The sequence below is a fragment of the Trachymyrmex cornetzi genome, unplaced genomic scaffold (genome assembly GCF_001594075.2).
Source record: "Trachymyrmex cornetzi isolate Tcor2-1 unplaced genomic scaffold, Tcor1.1 scaffold248, whole genome shotgun sequence".
Lineage (NCBI taxonomy): Eukaryota > Metazoa > Arthropoda > Insecta > Hymenoptera > Formicidae > Trachymyrmex > Trachymyrmex cornetzi.
This window is the reverse complement of record NW_017297144.1, coordinates 1,109,280-1,133,516: the sequence shown is the minus strand read 5'-3', so window position 1 is coordinate 1,133,516 and position 24,237 is coordinate 1,109,280. Positions and strand designations below refer to the sequence as shown.

At 35.4% G+C, this 24,237-nt stretch overlaps 1 protein-coding gene across 4 annotated transcripts; it reads right to left on the bottom strand.

Moving 5' to 3' along the window:
* Window positions 1-1,896: 1,896 nt before the first annotated feature.
* wdp (Leucine rich repeat protein windpipe) lies at window positions 1,897-24,108 on the bottom strand. 4 transcript variants are annotated; one of them, XM_018507942.1, is made up of 3 exons: window positions 23,639-24,108; window positions 7,094-7,143; window positions 1,897-4,110 (listed from the first exon to the last, which is right to left on the bottom strand). In XM_018507942.1, exon 3 carries the CDS (start codon window positions 4,091-4,093, stop codon window positions 2,006-2,008), a length of 2,088 nt encoding a protein of 695 aa, XP_018363444.1. In that variant the 5' UTR covers window positions 4,094-4,110; window positions 7,094-7,143; window positions 23,639-24,108; the 3' UTR covers window positions 1,897-2,005. The 4 variants fall into 4 exon arrangements, 3 of the variants coding, with proteins under 3 accessions (XP_018363444.1, XP_018363445.1, XP_018363446.1); XR_001940122.1 differs by lacking the exon at window positions 1,897-4,110 and adding an exon at window positions 5,451-5,696; XM_018507943.1 differs by lacking the exon at window positions 7,094-7,143.
* Window positions 24,109-24,237: the final 129 nt, after the last annotated feature.

The window sequence follows — 24,237 nt, the reverse complement described above, 5'->3', positions numbered from 1 at the left end:
ATGTTGGTGACGTGTTCGAGAATATGAGAACAAAGCGAGGCCAAAGATTATCCATGACGCACGATTAAAGTACATGATGGATCAACAAAATAACACTCTCTTTTATTGATCAAAGGCTGAACATATAAATAAAGTCTTCACTGAGCTCCTTACTTTATCGCTAAGTTAAATCTGACGATGTGCGTTATCGTTGGGACAAGTTTCGATCTAACGGGGTTCGCGCTATCTTAAAATTAAATCATATACGCCTTAACAGCATTCGACACATTTTAACTTAAAGAATCGTATGTAAGGAATAATAGTTGATAGTGTGGATAATATGATAACGCATTGCGGCGCATATCACGCCGCGCGGGCGAGCACAGCTACGTGTTCATTTAACTGATAATCACGCAATCATGGAGGATGGAGTGCCGTCACACGCATACACGAAATTTGTCTCTTAATTTGCATCGTATGCAACGAATAAATACATTAATGCACATGAAAATACGAGTCGCTGCCTTTCTGAAACATGTGCCTCTAAGATCGCGAAGAGATCGCGTTCGCTACAAGAGGAGTAACGTGATAACAGGATATTACGTATTTTCTCTCACGTGAATAATAGGTCTATGTTAGCAGTATTGTTCAAACGTTCGCACTCTATAACTTCGTACTAAAGCTGTTCCAAAGGTCATTATTCATAATTGGCAAACTCTTCTCATTGAATTACAAATTCCTCCGTGTCCAAATCGCGTATAAACGTTTCGTACGCTAACAAGTCACTCTAAAAATTACGAGGTACGCGTTGACAAACAATCTGTGATTTGATCGAAAGACGGCGTAAGGCCGACGGTTTTATTAATCTTCGATGGTTCGTGCGTTAAAAAATATGGCAGAACTGGAATGCTCATCGACGCCTGACGTATGGCGAACATTTCGTCGATCCTCGATTAATCTAAGGATCCTCGCGATGCGATCTCGCGCGATAATGAATACCGTTGGATTCTCAATGTCCTTGTTCTGGTGCTCGCAGGACACGCGAGATTCTTTAGGAAGACTGACTAGTGTACTATAGTGTGAACTTCGAACATTGCTCCATTCGCGCTATACTTATTCCTATGCGTATAGCATAAATGCGGATGTCCAAAATATCGCTCGTTTTCATCCAATTAAATTAAGAAAAAATTGCATTGATAAGAATTATAAGCAATAAAAATTGCAAGATTTCGACAATGGATCTTTAAGCAAATATAAATCTTTATTTATTCTTTATTCCTTAATATTAGAAATATCAAGGATCATTTTATTGGCCATTTTTAATATTACAATCTTGTGTAAAAAAAATTTCTGAATTTTCTTGAAATATTTTTCACCATTTTTTATATTTTTACAGTAATTTATTTGCTTGATCCATCTAGTAAATACAAAACTTCTAATGTTAAAAGTAAATAAATTCATTTATTTACTTCGCTCACATGTATGCAAATTTTCAAATTAGAATTCAAAATTGACAATTAGAATTGATAACTTTGCGAGGTTTTCTTATGAATAGTCAAACAGAATGAATGATATGATTATAAATATATAAAAAATAATACGCAATATCTTTCTGAAGGACATCCTCCATAGCATATAGCTTTAGCAAATATAATAACATTTCGTGCGTCCAATTATTTAACGAAACATGGCCTGAGGTTACAATTGTCCCTCAGTCACCTTTCGCACACTTTCAGCTTCCTACCGGAAACAATAGCCATCCCCTAGCCACTGTCGTATATGGTCTTTGACTCGGTAATCTTTCTTTATCACGAAAATCCATCGCGAGGAGTCAAATCGTGTGCAGCCCTAGGAACAACAACGTTATTATAAATCACATCTGTACGTCGCATTCTTTTAAAAAAAAAAACTTTCTCCTTCATTTCCACACATATTTGTCTCTCGATTTCTGTTCGACAGACGAGCACGTTGGTCGGTCGATATAACGTTCGTTATTTCTCGTAGATTCTCTCCCCAGGACGCTGCTTCATGGCGTCTTGACTAGATTCTCACCAGCCATTGTTCGCGTAATGAGTATAGGCGTCTTTGGCACACTGTCGGGAATCTCCTGCAGAGTGATCTTCACTCTTTGGGCCCCTGGACTGAGCGGTGGTCCATTGGGCTCTGGAAAATGCGTCGTCGGTCCATTGATCGTCGCCGAAGTAGAGGGTTGCGGAGTCCTATCCTCCAGGAAATTTTTCTTCAAGGAATTTATATCCACACGAGGTCTCTCCTCTCTCACCTCATCGTCTTGTGAAATTGCATTTTCGTCCTGTGAAAGTTGCTTCCTAGGCGGCTTCGCGGGTTCTGAATGATCAACAGTGCCATTGAGACGCGGCGTTTCTCGCGTTTGATAGTCGTCATCGTGGATCTCATCAATTTTCGCATCGTCACCAGCAGATTTGACTTTCACGAGAGGATCGCTCTCGAGTTCCGTTACGTAGGGTGTGTTCGCCTTCTTCGGTTGAGTCGAATTTTCACCGTGTTCTAAAAGAGATTTCTGTATCTCCTTCATCTCAGTGCCTGTTTCTACATCGCGTGACTTCCTCTTTTTACATATATCGCCTCTGTACGCGGCGAAACCGATCAACGCCACCACTATGGCGAGTAGAACCGCCAGAACGACGTACGAGCCCATGCCTTTCTTGGATTGCTTGGGTGAAGATACTGCTTGTTCATTGTTACCTCTGTCCATCATATTACCAGATTTAGAATCATCGACTACATCAGAAGACGCTATCACTACGTCGTTCGTGTTAAGATTAGGCGGTATGACCTTTGTGGTAGCCTCGGTGGATTTTCCAATACCGGCTTCAACTGAATAGCTTTTGTCAGACACGATTGTTTCCTCAGTGGCCAAATTAGTAGTCGATACGTGTATAAATTCCTCCTCTTCAAGATTTGGCTCTTTAGTCGTCGACGTAGTCACGGAAGTTCCAAATCCAAAAAGCGTATTCAAGAAGCCTGCTCCCGTGGCAAAGAATCCCTCACTAGTATCTACCTTCTCAGTCTCCTCCTCATCGTAATGCGTTCCAGTAGCACCAGATCCTTCGCCGGAACCTTCATCCCCATCGCCAGAACCTGTGGTTGGATAAAACAAGACATCTTTAATGTCCTTCTTTTGCGACATTTCAGTCGTGGATGTTTGTTCCTTCTTATCTTCGTTGTCGAAGAAAATTTCTTCGTCCTCCGTGCTATGTTGTAAAGAATTCATTGTTGTGCCAGTAGTGACCTCCACGGCTATTTTCGAGGTAGAAGATTCTGTCGTGGGATCTATCAGCACGGTCGGGAAAGGCGTTTCAACTTCTGATTCTTTTGGTTTTTCCGATGTGTTGTTTTTATCTTCTATGTCTTCCTCTTCTTCTTCCTCTTCTTCCTCTTCATTAAATGCATCCAACACGTCTCCGGATCCTAAATCCGACTCCCCAGATCCTTCCGCTTGGTCGTTTTGCATTTCCCGATCCTGCTCTTCGAAGCTGCAAATGATCACCGCGCTTGGTTTCATCAGCGACGTGCCCTTCATGTTGCCGGGACCCGCGCACACGACTTTCTTCGACACCGTCACGCCCCTCTGTACGATAAGATCGCGGACTTTGAGGGTGGCACAGTTGCACTCGATCGGATTACCGTGAATGTCTAGATGCTTAAGATTTTTTAGACGCGCCAGTGCAGGTGGCAGTTGTCGGATGACATTCCTCCGCAGGTTTAAACTTCGTAGGTGGATCAGACCCTCCAGGGAAGCTAGATCCAGGTATTCGATGCGATTATCGCCAAGATTGAGAGATTTCAAGTTGTTTAAAGTTCGAAAACTTCCTGGTTCGATCTTCTTCAGGTCGCCATCGGACAGGTCAAGATGCCTAAGGCTAGTCAAATTGTCAAAGAGGCCCGGAATTAAAACGTCTTGTGCTATCGGAGCACTCAAGGTCTCCAGATCATGCGTCTCGACGTCCTTGAGGTCTTTCAGTTGGTTGCACCATGCTGTGGTGCTGTTCTCCAGCCTGCAGAGCCCGTGGATCCATCCTGAATGATACAAAAGGATCAGGAGGAACGACAGCAGAGGCGGTGCTGCCTGCATCTTTCGATCTGATTTATCTGCAACAAAAAATCACATATGGATACATCTCTCAATAATATATGTCATACATGTGTTTGTCAGTTTTTTATACGTGATGAATATTTATAATAAGAATAGCAATAAAATACCTCGCGTACGTAGAAGATGAATGGATTACGTAATTTGCCGTGTCAAGAACAAGCATATCGCGTGGGGCATTCGTAATGATGATTATTAATATTTTCAAATGTTAACTCTGTGCATTGTAGACTCGAAGTGAACGTTACGTACCGAGATGACCAACGCGGTCGACCACCGAAAGGAGGTCAACGCGATGGGTAGTGGACTTTTAAGAGCTAAATTGGACACGCACCGTGTAACTATAAAGATACCAAAGATAAGCAATTATCAGAAAGTACGATACACGGTGTGTCCAATAATGAAGCATTACTCATCGCTTACCGTTTTCCTGTATAACGTATTAACGTTTCGTAATAGCAAGCGAAACGTATTGCTCATTATTGCTATTACGTTGTACTTTGTAATATCCTGTAATCGCATACACGAAAGATCGTAATTTTCACGGTCTATTCAAGCAGACCGTGAAGGAAAGTAATGAAAGTAAAACGTCCCGGCTGGCTTAACACAGCAATAATTATCTAATGCCTGTAATTAGTACACACGCCCAGCCTGACGGTAATTACCACCGTTGTAGCACCTGCAAAACATCCAAGTCAATTCTAGTCGCGCGTGATACATTCGATACATAATTATATCAGCCAAGCTGAAAAGCGATGGTCAAACGCTGATAAACCCGGTGATCTAGGCAATCCTTATCAGCGTATTATCATTGCCTCAGCAATCGTCAATGTGGGGCTGCAGATAAGAGGCAGTACAGTTGATACGATAAAGTAAGAGTTAACTCATGAAAAGGTATTACGATCATTAGAATCTTATTACATGTATTTCTAATAACTGCTATATAACTCGTACATTGTTTGGCACGCAGGTCATTATATATTATATATTATACTATGTATATAATATATAGACAGAGATAATCTATTTATACAATATAATGATGTGCGATTACGCACCCAGATACTTTTCAGTACAGCTCAAATATTTCTACATTTATCAACCAATGCATCTCACGTTATTATATTATAAAAAATTAATTTAATCTTTTAAGTAAACATAGTATTATATTTTATTTGTTGTATAAAATTCATACATTTCGAAATTCAAAAGAACATAACATACGCTTACGAGCACTTTCCAATTTACTGACTATAGCTCAAAAAATTTTCTCCTTCGATCAATATATTGTGCAATAATTATATGCAGGTAAAAAATATGAATGTCAAAGTTCCGCGCATACTAAGATAGCCGTTCTATGATAGCCGTTCTGTAAGTAATTATTTAAAGCGAGGTAGGATCGTCGGGTTGAATGAAGAAAATTTATAGGTCGGATAAACCTCTTTTTCGCCATCAAATATCTCTTTGGACTGCTGTGAGCGGCGTCCTATACATAGAAAGACGCAGGGCGAGCAGTTTCGGCATGTCATTTGCATTATTTTGCATACTGTCCGCGGTGTTGGCATAACGGTGACGTCATTTCCATCTATAAACAGCGGGTAAAAGAAGGAAAGAAAGGCGATGGTTCACGCGCCATGATCGCGCAACGACGTGCATTGAACTTTCATGACCGATCGTAATCACGTTAATTGGTCGGCTGCATACGCAATTCGACTTGGGTGCATTTCTTGCGCGTTAATAAATTTGAGACCGCGGGATTGAAATAAATATCCCTCACTATCAATGAGATAAGACAAATAATGGATTCCATTGTGCTTGTTAATCATATCGATAAGCTGATACCGATTTCTCGATATTACGTAACCAACGGACTGCGCCCGGATTGAAATCGCGCTCTCACCTTTCACGATCAACAGCATAATTAATGAAAGAAATTAGTAAGGCAAATTAGATTAGTATTACCCGGAAATATATATTGTAAAAATATAGTATTATGTAAGGATTAACTTACTAGATAAGCAATAACAAAAAGCCAAATAATAAAATAGAAAGACATTACACATAATTTCGACCTCGAAAAAACTTCTAGGAACATATTATATAAAAATGTTAAGTTTTTCTCTGTTTTTCTCAATTTTTATCGTTTCAAAAGAATAAAAATTCGAAAGAAGACGCGAAATTTCACGCAGACTATTTTTTATGTTAAGGATCGCAAAGTATTATATTTTTTGAATGTAAACTGGATTTTTAACAAGAAATCTAAAGCAGTTTCATAATTTTATCAGAACATTTTCCGGCTTAATTTCTAAATGGACGTAAATCTATGCACCGTGCAATGTAAAATACATTTCACGCGATCTCATGGGTGGAGGCAGGTCATGGCCAATGGGTTCAAGACCTCGGGGGACGATCTGCTATCCCGCGCTTCGGAGATCCACAATTTATGTAACATATATGTGTAATATATATGTGTGTGAGATTTGCAAAGAACTACTTCCTGTCATTCTACGAACGGGCTTTTCGCATGAAAATGATATCTCGTACAAATGTGCCATAGCGCATAATGACGTGAAAGCTTTTTCAAAGCTTAACAAATCTTGGTTCGTTATAGGAAGAGAAGGTCACGTGTTTATATAATCAAAAATAACGATGACAAAGAGTTACATTCTTTGACAAGAGATGTTGTTTAAAGTTACGCATTTACGTTTTGCGAAAGGCACTGATGATGCTAATTGCAAATATAAATATGGTAGCTAATTGCAGAAAGTCGGTCAGTAAAATGATAGATATATCAATTTAATTCTCTACTGCAGCAGTAAAATTTGATTTTACCACTTTTAATTAATACAATAAATCATTATCGTTAAGCAGATACTAATCACAATCGTGATAAGATATTATTATTATGGTATTATTATAACGGAGAAATTAGCCTCGTCTCTACTTGTCATGCGATCGATGGTATCTTAATCGGTCACTTACAACTCGTTTGCTCAGATGTGGTTTGGGCAACACCGTGATCTCGAGGGCATCTGCAACACACACGAAACCAGCGAATAAATTCCCACGTTACATGGTCTTTGATTCAGTGCGATTCAATACCAGAGAGACATTGACATATCGATAAGATCATGATTGTCCGATGAAAGAAATGTTTAATAGAATTTAATAGGAATAAATTACAATGATTGGCACAAACAAATGACGAACTAATTCGTGATGATCAATCAAGATCTCTCTAACGCATGAGCTTCAACGCTTTTTCTTCGCTCTTTCGTTCTTTCCTCCGTTACTTACGCAGCATTTGTCTCTCGAGTGGCGCGTGTAATATCGCATGTTTTATCGCGAGCATGAGTGTTCTCGAATGTGTAAGACATGGAAAGTTGTTTGTGACGATTCTCGCGGTGTAACCGTGTAACCGCAGTATTATTTCGCGAGGAATTTCGCGTGTTCGCATTCCCGTGTATATACCTAGAGATCCTTAAGAGATTGAACACCGTATGTTTGCTCCGTTAAATAGTATTTTGGTATTTTTCAGAACCTGTTTAAAATAAAATGAGATAGATTATGCATAGAATAGAATAAGATATCCATTCTCATCCTATTTTAAGCAGGTTCTGAAAAATATCAAATATGGCGAATCCATCAGAAATTGTTTAAACAGCGTTCAATCTCTTGCTTGAGGATTTCTATGCTTACCTATTCACCTATCTACCATTTGCTCGGCCGAGCGTTAAATCGTTCGTCCCGATTTTCTCCGCGATGGTTACACTTTCGTTCTCGTTTCCTCTCGTTACGCAAGATTCGTCTCGCGGATTTTTCCCATCCTGTTCCCTGTCTATACCACGCCGCGCGCTGCTGACTCACTTTCCGACACAAGAGTTCTAGTCCTTGACTTTCCAGCCCTGGATCGTCGCAGCGTTATTATTAGTAACCACAGTTGTAATTATTATGACAAGTATCTCCCTCCCCCCCTCTATATTATTTCTTTTATGGCCCGCATCTTACTAGGTTTCATAATCGCGCCATTGCAAAATGTCTCGCGTGTGCTAGATTCGGCACGCCGTTTCTCGAGTTGTAAGAGGCAACGTCGATTACGTCGCTCGATGTCGTGACATTACGTACGTTAATGAGGCTTATCGATATCGACGCTAAGTATGATTTCTTCGTTTTAATTGGCTATCTGCGTAGATAATAATACACTACGCGCAATAAATTACGAATAATTAAACTGAAACGACCGAGACTCTTTTTACTAACATAGATTCCGAAGAAGTCTCAATGAAAGACGTAATCGAGACTAGAACTTCTAGTTGCTCACCGAGATCAAGTGAGCTTTGCGATTTCAGAAAATTCAATTATTTAATTACTGAAATATTTATTTATAATTATTTAAAGACTGCAACTTTTTCGAAAGTGTCCAGTACTGAGCGCTTTCTAATAGTCTCAAAAATATTTTACAAAGTCGAATTCACATTTAAAAGACATTTTGCAATAGTAAGTACTTTGTGTACGACCGAGCTCTTGCGCGAATTCAGCAGAAAATTCGGAACGAGTGATGCACTGAGCACGTATGCCTGGTTTGGTCACGCGGTTCGCTTTTTGCCGACTCCGTTCTTAACGGTACCGACACGTCCTCGTGGTCCAGTTCATCACGTGTTTTCAGAGGAGCCCGGCGATTCGAGGAGTCATCCCGGGAGGTCGTACACCTCCGTATGGGAGGAAGTTAAAAGCGGCTGCGGAAACATCGGTTGCTTCACTCCAGCGATTTGTATTTTAATACGTCCGTCTGTTGACTCTGATCACGCGATCCTTATTTATTCTAATTTAGCCTCATTAACTCGTGTAAAAGCACAGCTGCGACATCGATATCCAATTGTATTCTCGTCGATGTTTTCGCGTAGCAATTAATGCATTTCCCGTGAGATTTATCGGAGCTTTGGTTATTAATTAATTTATTAATTTGTTGATGAATTTGCTGTTCAAGAATTAGCTTTAAAAGCGAACCTAATAAGTGTATAATTATAAATAAACAGCGAGTTTTTCCCTTGTCCTTGCATCATATATGTATAAAAATGTGATTAATCATTCGCGTATGAATGGACTATTATTAATGACCTAATATCGTATTGTTGCTGGTAACGAACTCTCTTCTGTGATAAAACCGCATATCGTTTGGAATGATACTCGCGCACAACGGCACTCCATTCTGACCGATCAAAGCGTTTTATACTTCGATGAATTAATCAGTCACCTGTATTTAATTCCATTCTTTAAAAGGGACGAGAGTCGCGAACTTATAAATCATTACATAAATATGTAAAGAAATGACAAGTATCAATCTATCATAATGCGATTTTATTAATGATTTTTCTATCAGTTCTCTCCTGTTTCTTTTTACAATCCATAATACATTCCTGTGTCTGCAGATTAATTTACGAAATCATTCTATTATTATTCACAACCAATGTGCGTAAGTAGCCAGCGTCATCGATCGATTATAAATTGAACTTTGAGCGTGAAGTTGATGGTATATAATTCCGTCCGTTAAAATAAGAACTCATCGAAGATGTTCCAGTTAGGGAAATAGCGATACAATAATTTATTTTTAGATTATGGATTATACACTTTTTTGACTTTGATAAATTTGTATTTTTTTCTAGTAATTTATTATTTTAGCAAGGAAAAATTTTTTAGAAAAATTTGTATGAAGAAAGAAAAATAATTTATTATATAATCTAAAAGTAGAATACGAGTTTGGAGAAAACAATGAGAATGCGAACGTTACTTTAGACAAGAAACAGGGTATTGAAGGCACGAGATACCTACGTTTACGTTTTGAGCACTTCTCAATCTTGTTGACTGCCTAAAACTACATTTAGACTGACCCTCGACAATGCTTGCCAAGAATTTCTAACCGGATTAAATTTGCAGTTTTGTTGATCAATAAACAGTCCAAATTTCGCTGTTAGAAATTTATTTACATCAATAATAAACAAAGAAAAACCAGTTAGCGTAAATTTGTCTTAACACTTGTGATATGTAAACAGGAAGAGTATGGAGCCTTGGTTTAGAAGAAATTGGAAATACCACAAAGAATTCCGTTCAAAACTCTAAAGTCACGCACGATTGGCAATACGTAAGTCATCGGATAGACGGTAGTAACGCGAGCGGTGTAAATGAAATGTTAATTGGTTTCGGAGCACGCGTATGCACATTTCGCAACGTTGTTACCTATTAGCAAATATCTAAAATGTGTTACGTGTTTGGAAACATATTACTCTTCCGGGATTACTTTTTCGCGGCTAACATTACTTTCTACGAGTCTTATTTTTTTGTAAATAATATTTCTTCTTGTCATTATGAATGAAATGAAAAGTCTAAATTACGATGGAAAGTTATCTCATAAATTATTGTTTATTATACTAAAATGTAATTTGTGTTGTTACATGCAATATACGTAATTTCTTCCTCCCACCTCTCTTTATTAACTCTTTCCTCACAAATTGTAAGATTTTAATAAAGACCGCAAAATAGGAAACGAATAACAGATTAAATACTAAAGAAATAACGATTTTGCTGAAATATTTAAAAATTTAGAATACACATTTAAAAATAATTTTGTTATGTCATCAAAGTAATTACATGTATATGAAATTTAAACATGTTGGACAATGCTGCAAAAAAAAAATTGATATTCTAGCAGCTTGAGAACTACATAATTATTTTAATAGTCCAACAAAATTATTTTTAAATTTGTATGCAAATATTGTAAATTTTTTAATATTTAGATTTATATCTAGTTATCTCTTTACAGATACTTTAACAAAAATTTTTTTGCGAAGTAACAAATGGAGACCACACAGTCCGTCTTTCTCTCATAAATAACAGCCAAAGTATCGATATCAGGCATTCATGCGAAAAGATTAGCAAGCCGCAACACGCCAAGAGATCACGCTGGAAGCAAGCGTTAGAATAGGATAGGTCAATCAACCCGAGTAATCGCGAATAACAAGATTCGCGTTGCTAATAAGTCCGTCTAAGACTGCCTATGACCGACTCAATTAGTGCCGACCGATCGATTTGCACGCTAGATGCGAGACATGATTGCTGTCAATTCGCATAAACTTCAAGAAGCGATTGCAAAAGGACGACAGAATTCAGACGACGACGGGGCAATGGCCATCGATGACAGAACTGGATGCTGAAACAGGACTTGAAATTATTGATCTTGAAGCAAGTACACTCTTACATATCGACATTTCTATTTATTCCGCGTTATCTGAGATCCCTCGTCGCGCCTTTCGCCTCTCCCTCTTGAAGAGGGTAATAAACAAGCAGAAATAATATTTGTAGAGACGGAAGCTAAGACTGTCGTTCTTCCAATAATTTAAAGAAAAATATATCTCTCTTCCTCTACCTAATATAAAAATAAAAAACCTTTTTATATTTAAGGCACAAGCGAATCGTTCTAGTTTCCACGACAATTGCTATTCCCTGATCAAAATGTTATCCGATTGCTATGTCGTTTGCTGTAATTTTTCATAGATTATCGACAGTTAGGTTAGGTTAGCAACCATTTTTATCATGTTAACGAAATAAAGACAGTCATGCGAGTGATTCAAGATTAACGTCGTGCGAGGATCACATGTGGCCGTGCCTGAAATAATATCCATTGCCTGCCAATGGAGGCAATTAGGAACAATATCATCGTACTGACATACATTTCGCGACGAGACGGCAGGCACGATCATCGCAGGCGTTGCTCAAAAGCCAATTCAGACGAAACGGCATTTCTAACGTGTTTTCTAACAAGTTGTTATACCAGTCGTTGAATACGCTTCGCTACTAGTTATAAGTCTCCTAACATGGTGTCCTGTCAAACGCCGAGGTCGCAACGCGATGTTCGCTGATTGCAACAAAATTTCTCATTTACTTACAACCTGCGTCAAAAAAATCAATTAAGCATTTAACAAATATTAAATATCAAATTTTAAAGTTCTGAAAGTGGAATTATTGATTTCATCGCATGCCATTAATCATTACTTTTATGCTCAATACTTTTGTAATACCATAATACTTTAACATGTTTATCTTCCAAATCAATCAACAATCCACCTTGTTCAACTTGTCCGCAACGTTTCAAATGTGATTAATCGACTTTATAAATCGTATCGTTTAGTATTTAAATTAGAACAAACAGAACTGAGAGATTTTCATTTTAGAAGTATAATACATATGTGTACTCACAATTAAATACCAAGAAAAAGATACTCTCGCGGATTATCCTTCGCAAAATGCCTTACAGAGGAAAATGGAGTTTTATTACATATTAACATATAAAGATCCAGTCGGCCTTCACCCTTTCATTATGCGTAACTCTTAATGAAAATAGACTTCTCGGATTTTAAAAGTATCTAGTTTCATTCAACATTAAGAAAATTTTTCAGTTGGAAAAAATAATATTTAAATAAATTTAAAAATAAAAAAAAATAAAACTGCTATGTAAAATAAGCCCTGCACATAAACCTTTTAAAAATTATTTTAAAAATGTATCAAGTATGGAGCTACCTTTTTTATAGTGCATTATGTAAATATAGTATTTATAAGTCTCACGATTAAAAAAGAAACGCAATAACAAAAGCTTCAATAATAGATTCAAGATTTTTACAGGCAAATTATTAGTTCTGCGTTTTTATTCTTCTTTATTAACTACCATTGTTTTAAAATTTATTATACTTGTATAGGAGGCGTTCCACGTTCTCGGGCACCTTTGAAACATCATCATTTTTAATTTATTTTTAAATTTGCTGACATATTTTACAAATAAAAACACGTGTTTCGCGAAAAAAAATTTGAGATTTTTTTTGTGAAGTTATTCACGCTTATAAATTGCAAAAATTCATAAATAACGTCGCTCATACGAAAACATTCAAATTTATTATATCGTTGAAACCATTAGTCGTACAAAAAAAATGCAAGAAACCAATTTTAAAGAAAAATTGTTCTATGGGTTATTTTTAATTTATCATTTTCATATAAATAAATCATTTTCCATTTGTTTACAATTTTTATTAACATTTTTCATCATCAACTCACCAATTAAAAAATTTTGCAAAAATATCATATTTCCATTTCAATTATAAGGTAATCTTGAAAATTTCAAAATAGAACTCAAATGGAATGTACAGTTAAAAAATTCTGTTGTGTTCCGCGCACGTGTACGGAACCGCATCATCACACAATTTTTGTTTCAAAGATGCCCGGTTTGAATGTTTTATAGCTATTAAATTTCCTAAAAGAGTAAATGGAGAGTCGTAAGCCATACGTAAAGAATTTTCATTATACGTCACTATTGCATTTAATCTATTAACCAACATATCGCTACTTCGATGTAAAAAACTTTAAATACCAGTTACTAATATACTAACTAGTAATCTTCGTTTATACTCAATTGGTCACAAGGGTCAGTTATAAATCCCGGAAACACATTTCGCACCTCATTGGCAATGGTGATGTAACGTTTGCAATTTCATAATAATACTCGTTTTCATCCATGATTCGTGCAAAAGAACCTGGATCTTCAACTATTATCTGTAATTTGTAACGCAATTAAGGGAACTCAAAGCTGTTTTAAATATCTCAAACTTTGCAATATTTAAAATATAAAATGCATTTTTATTCATCGCTTAATTATTTTGTTTTTTATTTATAACATTGTCTTTTATTTTATAAACTATTTCTTTTTAATTTTATTAAAAAACAAAACAAAAATTCGGAATTATAGTGTATAAACTTTACGATGTCCTTCAGATTTTTCACGATCAGTATAATAGAATTTTAATAAATATCACGTAAAATATATTGTAAATATATTATGTATTTTTTTTGCTAAGTTTGATGTTAACAATTATCGCCAATTAATTAATTTTTTTCATGTAAATAAAAGATATAAATAAAAGTTTCATTAATTCAGACTCTGCAGTTGCAATTGACAAGTGAGTATAAAATCGTCATTTTTATTTAATTTTTTTACCAATAATGTGCTTTATTAATTTACTTGTAACATGTACTTAAACAGATAAAAATTTATTTTGTAAGTTTGTAAAAAGGAACATTTTTATCAGTAATATTGACTAATGCGTGGTCCTTGATAAAACAGTTATCTCTGGAAACGTTCTTAAATTGATAATGATGATGAGACGTGAAAACGCAATCATACGTGTACATTTACACTTCCTACGTATGTTACAATATATTTTACGTGATATTTTTGCAAATATAAAAATTAAATATTAAAATTATTATATTATTTAGGTAGGTGGTATAATTATCTCTATTTATCCCTCTCTATTAGTCTTAAATTCATCATATAACCGATGTGATATGCATGATGTATAAAACATAATATTTTATATATATATATATCTATATCAATTAATATGATTTAGAACATTTTTTAATGTACATCTGATGAAATTGCTACGTATACTATATCATTACATAACAAATTTCAAGATAAAAGTTTAGAATTAAAAATAAGATAAGGATTGTTTTTTAAATATTGTTGACGTTTCACGGATAGAGATCATGTACCGCGGTATTTACATTAATAATCTATATCTGTCTTTCTATTCGCTTGTAGGGCATTAGTCATGTGTTCACGACTAGTAATCAGGCGTCGCAGTAGATATCATTCATGAGCTGACATGAAATACCGGTGTATGACATTATCAAGTGACAAATATTTATAGCAACATATTTATGGCATAAAATCTATTTGATTTAAAACTGTGTTAAACACTTCCGTTTGTGTTTACTTTACTACAATTTGATAATCAAAATAACAATCCATAAATGTATAAATGTTTATAAATCTATCATATAAGTATAAGGTGCTGATTACAGCTTTTAAATTAGATGGAATTTTATTTTTACACAAATAACATTTTACCTTTATTATATAATTTGCTAGTTAATTTAACACTAGATATTACATTTTACAAAAATGTGATATTTAACTTAAATTAAATTACTCGTTAAATTAATATACTTAATTTTAGTTTTAAAAATTATTTAATTTTTAATATTTTTTAAGAGAAAAGTGTTGGAAACTTTTCTTCTTATCCTCATTTTATTTCTCCACTGAAACTTTCCATTTTGTTCGCGTAATAATCACATGTGTTTCGACATTCATTGCGCATCTATTTAAGGAAAGGCAATTAAAAGTTGATAACGTCTTTCGATTCAAGAGAACGCTGAAATGTTCCATTCATATTAGTCTACTGTGTTGTATTACGTAACGTAGTGTATTGCAATGATATGTCAGAATTTCGTTCATGTAAAGGCCTTGGGCGATAGTGATCATTTTCATCATCCACCTCGGTTTCTCAGACCGCAAGTTGACTATTGATATATACATACATAAAAAGGGTCTGTACACCGGACTATACGAGAGAAATGACAGAGAGAAACGGTAAGAGTTGAAGAAGAAATTATATAGGATGTTTTTCAGATATCCTGTACATTCAACAAACGATATATATAGAAAATCAAAAGAGACAAAAATAGACAGATCGGTAGGCACATTTATATGTTTTCGCAATCGGCCATGAACGAATCGGATGCTCCGTAGAAGACATTATCGGAGATAATAGAAGCGGCTAGTAGCACTGAATCAGTTCAATCAAATAAAATAGTCCGCAGTAACGTCCCAGGAAACTACGGAGCAGTAATCAAGTATGAAATAGCATAGCTATTAAACATTAATAGCTTGAGAAATTTCTAAGAGAGGAGAGTTATAAAAATCCACGTGATTTATAGAAACATCTTAAGATAAAATGAAGAATGTCATTTATATAGAACATTCATTATAAACCTATATCTTTTAGAGAATTAGATTTCATATGTATGATTCATATGTATATTCCGCAAATATATTTATTTTTATTTCTCCTTAGCTTTAAATTCTAAGACAAATAGTATCATTAAAAATTGCCAATGCAATTTCCAATATAAAAATAATTTAAAAAACAGACAAGTACATAAAAGAATATAAAAAATCAAAAATCTACTTCAAATCTTAATTAAATTTATTTGAAATAAATTTGTTTCTTTCCCAACTTTAGAATTAAAATTTTCCAAGTTTTTAAAAACAGTTAAACTATTATTTTCCAATAAATCATTTAAATTTCATTTTTCAATAATAACATCAATAATAACAAGAAAACTTCTAACAATTTGTTATATTGTAAATGTCACAGATAATTCTGAAGAGAAGAATATAAAATTAAGGAAAAAAAAGAACAAGGTATTGGAAAATTACATTCAAAAGAAGGAATGTAAAGAAAATGAAAGAATAAAAATAGACGACAGATTGGTGATAAAAGATACAATAAATATACAGGGGTTGCAAGTCACTTATGCCGTGTCTGGAACATCAGCATTGCTAATGCCGTCAGTGATGACCTTCGCCACGTTTAGGTCTGGTCGAGAAAAGATCTCACATGACCCAACTACTAACTTCTCCATCTTTCACTGTGCCTTTTCGTATCATCAGCCTCTGCACTTGCCGTCCTTTTCTCGAAAAGAACGTGACCTTTTTAGGGCTTGCACCATGAACCCGACAACGATTTAAGATACACGAATTAACGCGGCGACTGACAAATAACAACTACAGTACTTAATAAATCGCATTCCTTGGTGTAACTTAAGACGTCGTGAATGCACAAAATTACGAAACGTTCTAAAAAAAAAAAAGAAAGATTCATACCTAATAATATTTAATGCATTTCGACATAATAATATTAATAATTTGTTAAAATTTTTTAAATCAATGATCAACATTGTATATTTTGTTCTTTGTTAAAGAATATTTTAAAAGAATTTATAGCAAATTAGCAACATATAAAAATACTATATTAATAAGAGGAAAGAGTACCCCAATTTGTGCGACTCTTCTTCAATATGTAATATTAAAGGTCAAGACCAAGCGATTGCTTCAATGTCAAGATATTTAATATTAATAGATATTAATTCTGAAATTTAAGTCCTGACAGATAGAATTTTAAGAATGCAAAACGATAAAAATACCTTGATTTCCAATTAAAATAAATATCACTTCATCTTAAAAAATTAGTGTAAGTTGAATTAAAAGTTATCAATATATATGTACAAAGATATTAAAAATTAAAATATGAAAATATCAAAATCTTTTAACACATTTTTATTTAAAAAAGAAAATCAGCTTCTTCTCCTATGTTCCCAAAAAGTTTACTTAAAAGAGACAGATAATTCCATTAATTATTACTAATTATACATCTAATAAACGTTATCAGTCATAAGAAAAAGAAATGAAAGAATAAATTAGATATCGGCAATAAAATGTTAATAAATATGTAATATTCATGAATATATAATACATGACACATCTGTATTTGCGCCCTGAATGGCGCTCATCTCCTTTCTGTGATATGTAAATAAATTGCGCAATGAACCAAAATATATCATCGTGTCTCGCTCGTAACGACCTTTTGGCACATGTTTCGTTGCAAACATGACGAAAGCGCCAGACAGACACAATTGAGAAGTTCAAAATTCACGTAAAAAATGGCAGCCAACCTGAAAGATAAAGATTTGTTTGATTTTCCACGTTGCGTTATCGCGTATCGATAAGCATGCGATAAGGGGTACATAAGATATCGGGAGGAGCTGTAAAGCGCTTCGCATGATTTTTAAATTACGAATGGCACGATACATTATCGCATTTTTTTTAGTACGATCAACAGTGTTGATTCTTGTGGAAAGTTTTTGTACTGTTTCGCTGTTTCGAATTATTTTTACAAAACTTAATATTCATTACAATCCAATCATGATTAGTCATAGAATTATAAATATATTATGCATCAAAATATAAAAAGTTAAAAATAAAACATTCTTGGCAAAAATTATGGACAACATGTTAGACTTTTATCGGAGCAAATATACATACATTGAGCAGTATAGGATTAATTTTTGGGTAAAGAAAAAATTCGCGGATCGTAAAACATATACAATTGGTCTCAAATATTTTGTAATAATTTAATGACATGTAAAAATTCGTCACGTTGATAAGATCTTCATATCCTTATGATATGTCTACATTGTTCCAATAAAAAGTGAAAGCGTCGTTACCTCAACCTTACTTATACATTTACGACAATATGAAAAATTATAAATTTGTTCTTCTGGCGAAATAAAATTAAGTGTCATAAAAATTCAAAGCGTGTCATATAAATGTTTTAGAAGGATGTTCGTCGTGCTTATAAAAGCATTTCGACATTGTCACCGTCAATGAACATGAAGAAATTTTATATTAGCATTTCAGTAAAAGGCGGTTCTCGTAAGAATGAATAATTGGGCTTTCCAGGATACGATTTTGGAAAGCCCAATTATTCATTTTTGCGAGGACTCTTACTGCAATACTAATATAAAATTTTTTTCATGTTTATTTACAGCTAATAAATTTGATTATTAAAAAGATAAATTAAATTCTTATGTTAGAATAATTTAAATAAGAAAGAAACAAAAATTAACATCAGTATTATTAATGCTATTAATTATTTATTAATGCTAAAATAATTTTTCTACGGTATTTAGCGATAATAATATGATAATAACGATATTAACATGTTAATGAAATCATGACTCACGTTATTATTACTATATTTTCAATAATCTTTGTAAAGAAACACTTCGTTTAAAGAAAGATGAAGAATATAGTCATTATAGATACTATTCGTATGTAAACTATTTTTGTCTCAGAATTATCCTTGCATTGTATGCATAAATTACAGATATAGAGAGGGAATCTTCAGAACGTAACGTGTAAAGCATGGTTACCTGCGATTAGAACAGGCCAATATGCAGGAAACTAGTAGAAACGACTCGGAGTTACCTCATTCCCGACGTTGCTGCGAGGCGCGGAGCGCCGAAGTGAAGCTACAACGTGGCGTACCGTAACATGCCGCGCATGCATAAGAATGCACACGGCTGGAAAGGTAAAGGTGGGTTCGATGACGTCGCGTGGTCGTAAACACCTGAGAACTCGTTATCATGACGATACACACGCGCCAACCGATGTTCATCCGCGGCTGCACCGCTGCCTTGGCCTGCTCCGCCAACGAGTTAGATTCATCGGACGAGTAAGTAATCCGTGACGACTGACGAAGAAACGTTAGTCGCGACTATCTGCGTCTCTTCCCGATTTTAACATATCACAGCTAGGATGTAGATATTTTCAAAACGAGGAACACATTGCCCCGTACACTGTTAGATATCAAAGAAGAAATGGTAATCTTTTGTGTTAAATAACGTTTTGTTATTTTTAACTTCCATGTCAAAATGTAAATCAATTCACTTCTGTAGTTAGTTTCAAAGTGAATATCGTCTATATTAACGTATGCTCTTAATAAACAATAAACTAAAGAGTCAAATTAAACATACATTTTTTTTAGTTAAATTGTTTAACCTATTTTAGCTAAATTAACGATAGATTGGGTAGGAGCGACTTATAGAAATGATTAAAAATAACTCAAATTGGGTATAATTTGACATTATGAATTTAACAGTGCATCTCATTGTCAGATGTAGCAGCTGGAGAAGAAAACTTTGAAAATTAAGTCCCATCGGACTGTTGTAAAAAGAGATACTTCGGGTCCTGCTAGATTCCAGAAGTTCCATGAGGCAAATATGAAAGTTCTTTGAGAAATTCCGTTTGAAACTATTTACGTTTTTGTTATCCATCTGTAATATATTATTTTCTAACTTAGGTAAGAGAAACATGCGTATCATTTAAATGTGTAAACTTTTTATCGAGCTCTTAAACGCTTTCGCGACTAAATATAACTGGAAAATATTTGCCAACGATTACCTTTATTTGCAGATATTAATCACGGAATTGACTTAGTCGTTTACTCTCCTCAGGGCTGATCGTCGCTTGAGTTAGCTGGATAACGAGCGGCCCGTTGCGTGCTCAGAATAGTGTTGTACATCTGGGCGACGTACCCATCATCTCGAAAACCGGAAGATGCAAAGGCAAATTAATTCCAAGCGTCCAGCTTTATGTTCATTACGTCGCCGGGCGACTTGTTGATAAATCGCGAAGAATTTTCCAGGATAATATCGCGAACGTCGCAGGCGGATACGGACGGTACCTATGTTTTCTATTTGTCATTTGCATGCATGTGCGGTCCGCGATCGCGATCAACTCGAGGGGAAAATTTAATATGTCATGATTGCCTACGTTTTCAATGCCGGCAAATTCGCGACACATAGCAAGTGTCACAGAGATCTCGGATTAGCGAAGAAAAACAAGACTAGTACCAGAGAGAATAAATGCGCGAACGCGCTCAAGAAAGCGAAACTATGAATTTTCGAAAGTAAAGCTCGAGAGGCGATTTTCATAATTCATCCAATAAAAAGTGAAATTGCTGTGACGTTCGAGTTGTTCATATCCTGTCGTACCACTCGAAGTTTGCATTCAAAGTCCATGTCAAGATCTCGATCAATTGAATTGTTCAGCGCCAGCCGATTGCCAATCTCGCGAACGCATCGAACGCACAACTTTGCCTCTGTGTCGCCGGACACGCGTGAGTATTACGTCCTCAAGGTCGCCAGAGATTTAATTTCAGGCTTTTAATTTTCTCGAGCGTCGATGAGCCGACTTCCACGGTCGGATTTGCACCACTCGGACTCAGGATCAGCCGCTACCTCTGATTAACGCCATTACGTAATAATCATCGTCACAGACAGCCAGAAGATATCTTAGGCTACGCAGATATATGTACTCCTGTGTGTATGTACCTACTTAATTCTAGGCGAGTGAGCGCACTCGATTTCCGATCCTCGGACGCGAGTGCGTGCATGCATGCGTGATGCGTGCACGCGTACGGACATCGTAGAGACGCTAGAGATTTCCACGGAAAGCTGTCACTTTTGAAGGAGGAGATTTGCCCGATTAACGTCTGAGAATTTTCGTGTGACTTTCCCCGTGACACGACGTGAAACATTTCGGTGCAAGTGCTGCAAGGATTTATGACCGGTTTTACCGTTATCTCATTTAGCTTTAAGCTAGATTTAACTTAACTTCCAGGAATGCGGTATTTTTTAATTTTAAAGTTCCCAAAAGAAGGAAAAGTGTTCACGTATAAAGTAAATACTTTTCCTTCTTCTAGGTTTAATTGAAAAACTATTTTTTTTTAATGTGTTTTGAATCTAAATATCCAAAATTTAAATATTTATCTAGCTTGAAAAACTAATCGGGCAATTATATTCTAATGTATTGAGTCAAACGATTCGTAAGAAGACACAAATACCGATGCGCGACTTATAGAATAATCACTTAAGCCACGTGCTACGTATTATATCAGATGTAAAAAACAAAAAAAAATGAAAGCAGTGAGTTCTAGAACGTGTTACAATGAGAAGTTGTAGCTTCCAGAGTTATTTATTTATTAATCAGTGAAAAATATACTTGCTCTATGCAAGATCGTGACAAGCGCGACGATCGAATTAGACGTGTATATATACAATGTAAATACGATTAATGCACGCGAGATATTCCGACCAATATACAAATGTGAATATACATTGTCTCGATGAAATATATGTTCATATCTACATCAAAACTTTATATCGCAATAAAAAATCTCTTTTTTCATTTTCTGTCTTATTATCCTACATAATACACTTTATCCAAGTGATATCTTGTAAATGTGTTCTTAGGATGTTCAGAGGACATAAAGGCCAGTATTCGTAGTCCGATCTTATTCAAGACGTCTTAAGTACGGTCTTAAGAAGTCACGAACCAATCAGAAGGCTGCATTAGCGTCTTAAGACATTACTTAAGACGGTCTTGAAATAAGAATCGACTATGAATATCGGCCAGACGTCTTTAAGATGTTTCTTAGAGATCTGTATGAAATATTTGATAAAACAGTATAATTTAAAAAAGATTCCTCACTTTATAAAAAGTTTATATATATAGAAATCACATCTCTTTTATAAGAAATATTATGAATAAAATTACATAACTTACAATAAAATAAATCATTAAGCAACAATTATTAAATTTAAAATTTGTCAAAGAATTAATAATTATTTATGTAATATTTGAAATAATTAGAATAATGATAAAGATTTTCTTTCGAACCAGTTTGATGGTCGGTATCGATTGATTTTGCCTAGATAAACTATATTGATTGACTTGACTTTATTTGATAACTTCAATTAAAGCGCACAAAAATCTATTAAAAATAATTAACCTTGTTATTTACTCGTAACGAAAATGCTTTATTATCAGGTTCCGAAGTAAGTTTCACGGAAAGTTTCGGAAGATAATTACAGTATTCTAGAAATTTTATGAAGATCATTACGGTCGTAACAAAGACAATCACCATTCGTGGCACGACCCTGACTACCATGAGGTTGTGTTATTTTACTTTCAGCATTTCGTTCTAATTTTAGAAAAACACGCTTCAACCACTAAGACCGGAAATATAGGTTCACGGAAAGCAGAACGTGTAAAATAAGGCTCTATCTTACTGCATCGGAAGCGCGAAGATATTTCATAAGTTGAACGGACACAAATAAAACGATTATGTAACGCTACTTCAGAAATCATTTAATATTTAAATTGCATTCAAGTAACTAAGTATATATATGTTATAATTCATAGTACAGAATATTTACTATAGAATATTTTAAATTATAAAACCGGTATATTGCATTAAGTATATAATACATGCAAATTTCATAGAGCTTGTATTAAATTTTAGTATTATTTCCTTCTATTATACTTAAATTATTAATTTATTGCAGATAATTTCTATTAGCAAAATTTATCTTTTTCGCGATGTTTGAATATTCAATTTAAACTAAAATAAACCTTAAAAGAAGGCGTTATCTTAAACCCCATTTTAAGAATTAGTAGAGAAACAATTTGCTGTTATTTATGTATCCTGAAGATTATTTTATTAAAGATTATTTCTTGAAGATTTTATTTTACTAAAATATTTCAAAGTTGATGTTAATATCTCCAGGATTGTAAGTTTAAAATTCAATGAAAGAAAGGTACGCTCCACTTTTGTCGAACTCGAACCATAGCTTCCTGAGGCTCAGTAGGTGCTTCACAAAATGCGCGTGTGCGATATAATGATAAGTTCGCAATAACGGCACATATGCCGATTCCTACGACACCCAAATTCCCATGACATATGTCACGTACGATCTTACGTCACAAAAGTAATTCATTCACTCGTTCGCACATAAGGGGTTCACGCACGCACACACAACACACGCATACACGCGCATCTACACACTTGCAATCCACATAGAATTGTGAAAAAGAAAATAAATTCATCCTGGACATAAAACTGTAATCTGCACATTCTCTATACCAATACTCCCACCTACAGACTCCTACACGTGCTTTCTCTCTCTCTCTCTCTCTCTCTCTTTCTCTCCCTCTCAAGAAAAAAAAGATCTTACCTCTCGTAACAGTATCCCGATATCCCGTTCTTTTACGAACGCAATGGCGATAATTCGCCCTCACGTTCGCTTCTTCGCTTCGATCGGTGAAAAAAGAAGAAGAAACGATTTCCACGATAAGAGGCTGGCGAGGGGTAGTTAAGTCACTCGCGGAGGATTTTTTGCGCTATATTAATCGAAGGTCGTTCGATAACTCGCGATCGATTAGAGGGGAGGGGGAGGGGGTGTAGCTGATTCGGCCGGCGAAGAAGAAAAGGGTTGCGCCGCGCGCGCGCGCACGCTTGATCGTTATCCGCGACTGCTATCGCGCGCGATTCGCTTGATCGCGAGGATTGAATGACTACAAGAGATCGGTAGCGCGAAAGATACGATCTATCGCAGCCTGAGGCCGAGTTAGGACTGTGGACTCTGACAGGCCGCGACTCCGCTCTCTCGCTCGCGAGGGCCAAGCCTACCGACTCACACTCCGCACTTCGCTTCTCTCCTGATGCCGGCTACGCGACAACGACCCCACCATCGTGGCTCCTGGTGCACGCCTGGTAGCGCTCAAGCGGAGTGGTAGGAGCAGCTACACCGCTCCGCTTCGTCCCGCGCCGAAC

Coding starts and splice junctions, on each gene's coding strand:
- wdp (XM_018507942.1), bottom strand. CDS start 4,093: ATGCAGGCAGCACCGCCTCTGCTGTCGTTCCTCCTGATCCTTTTGTAT.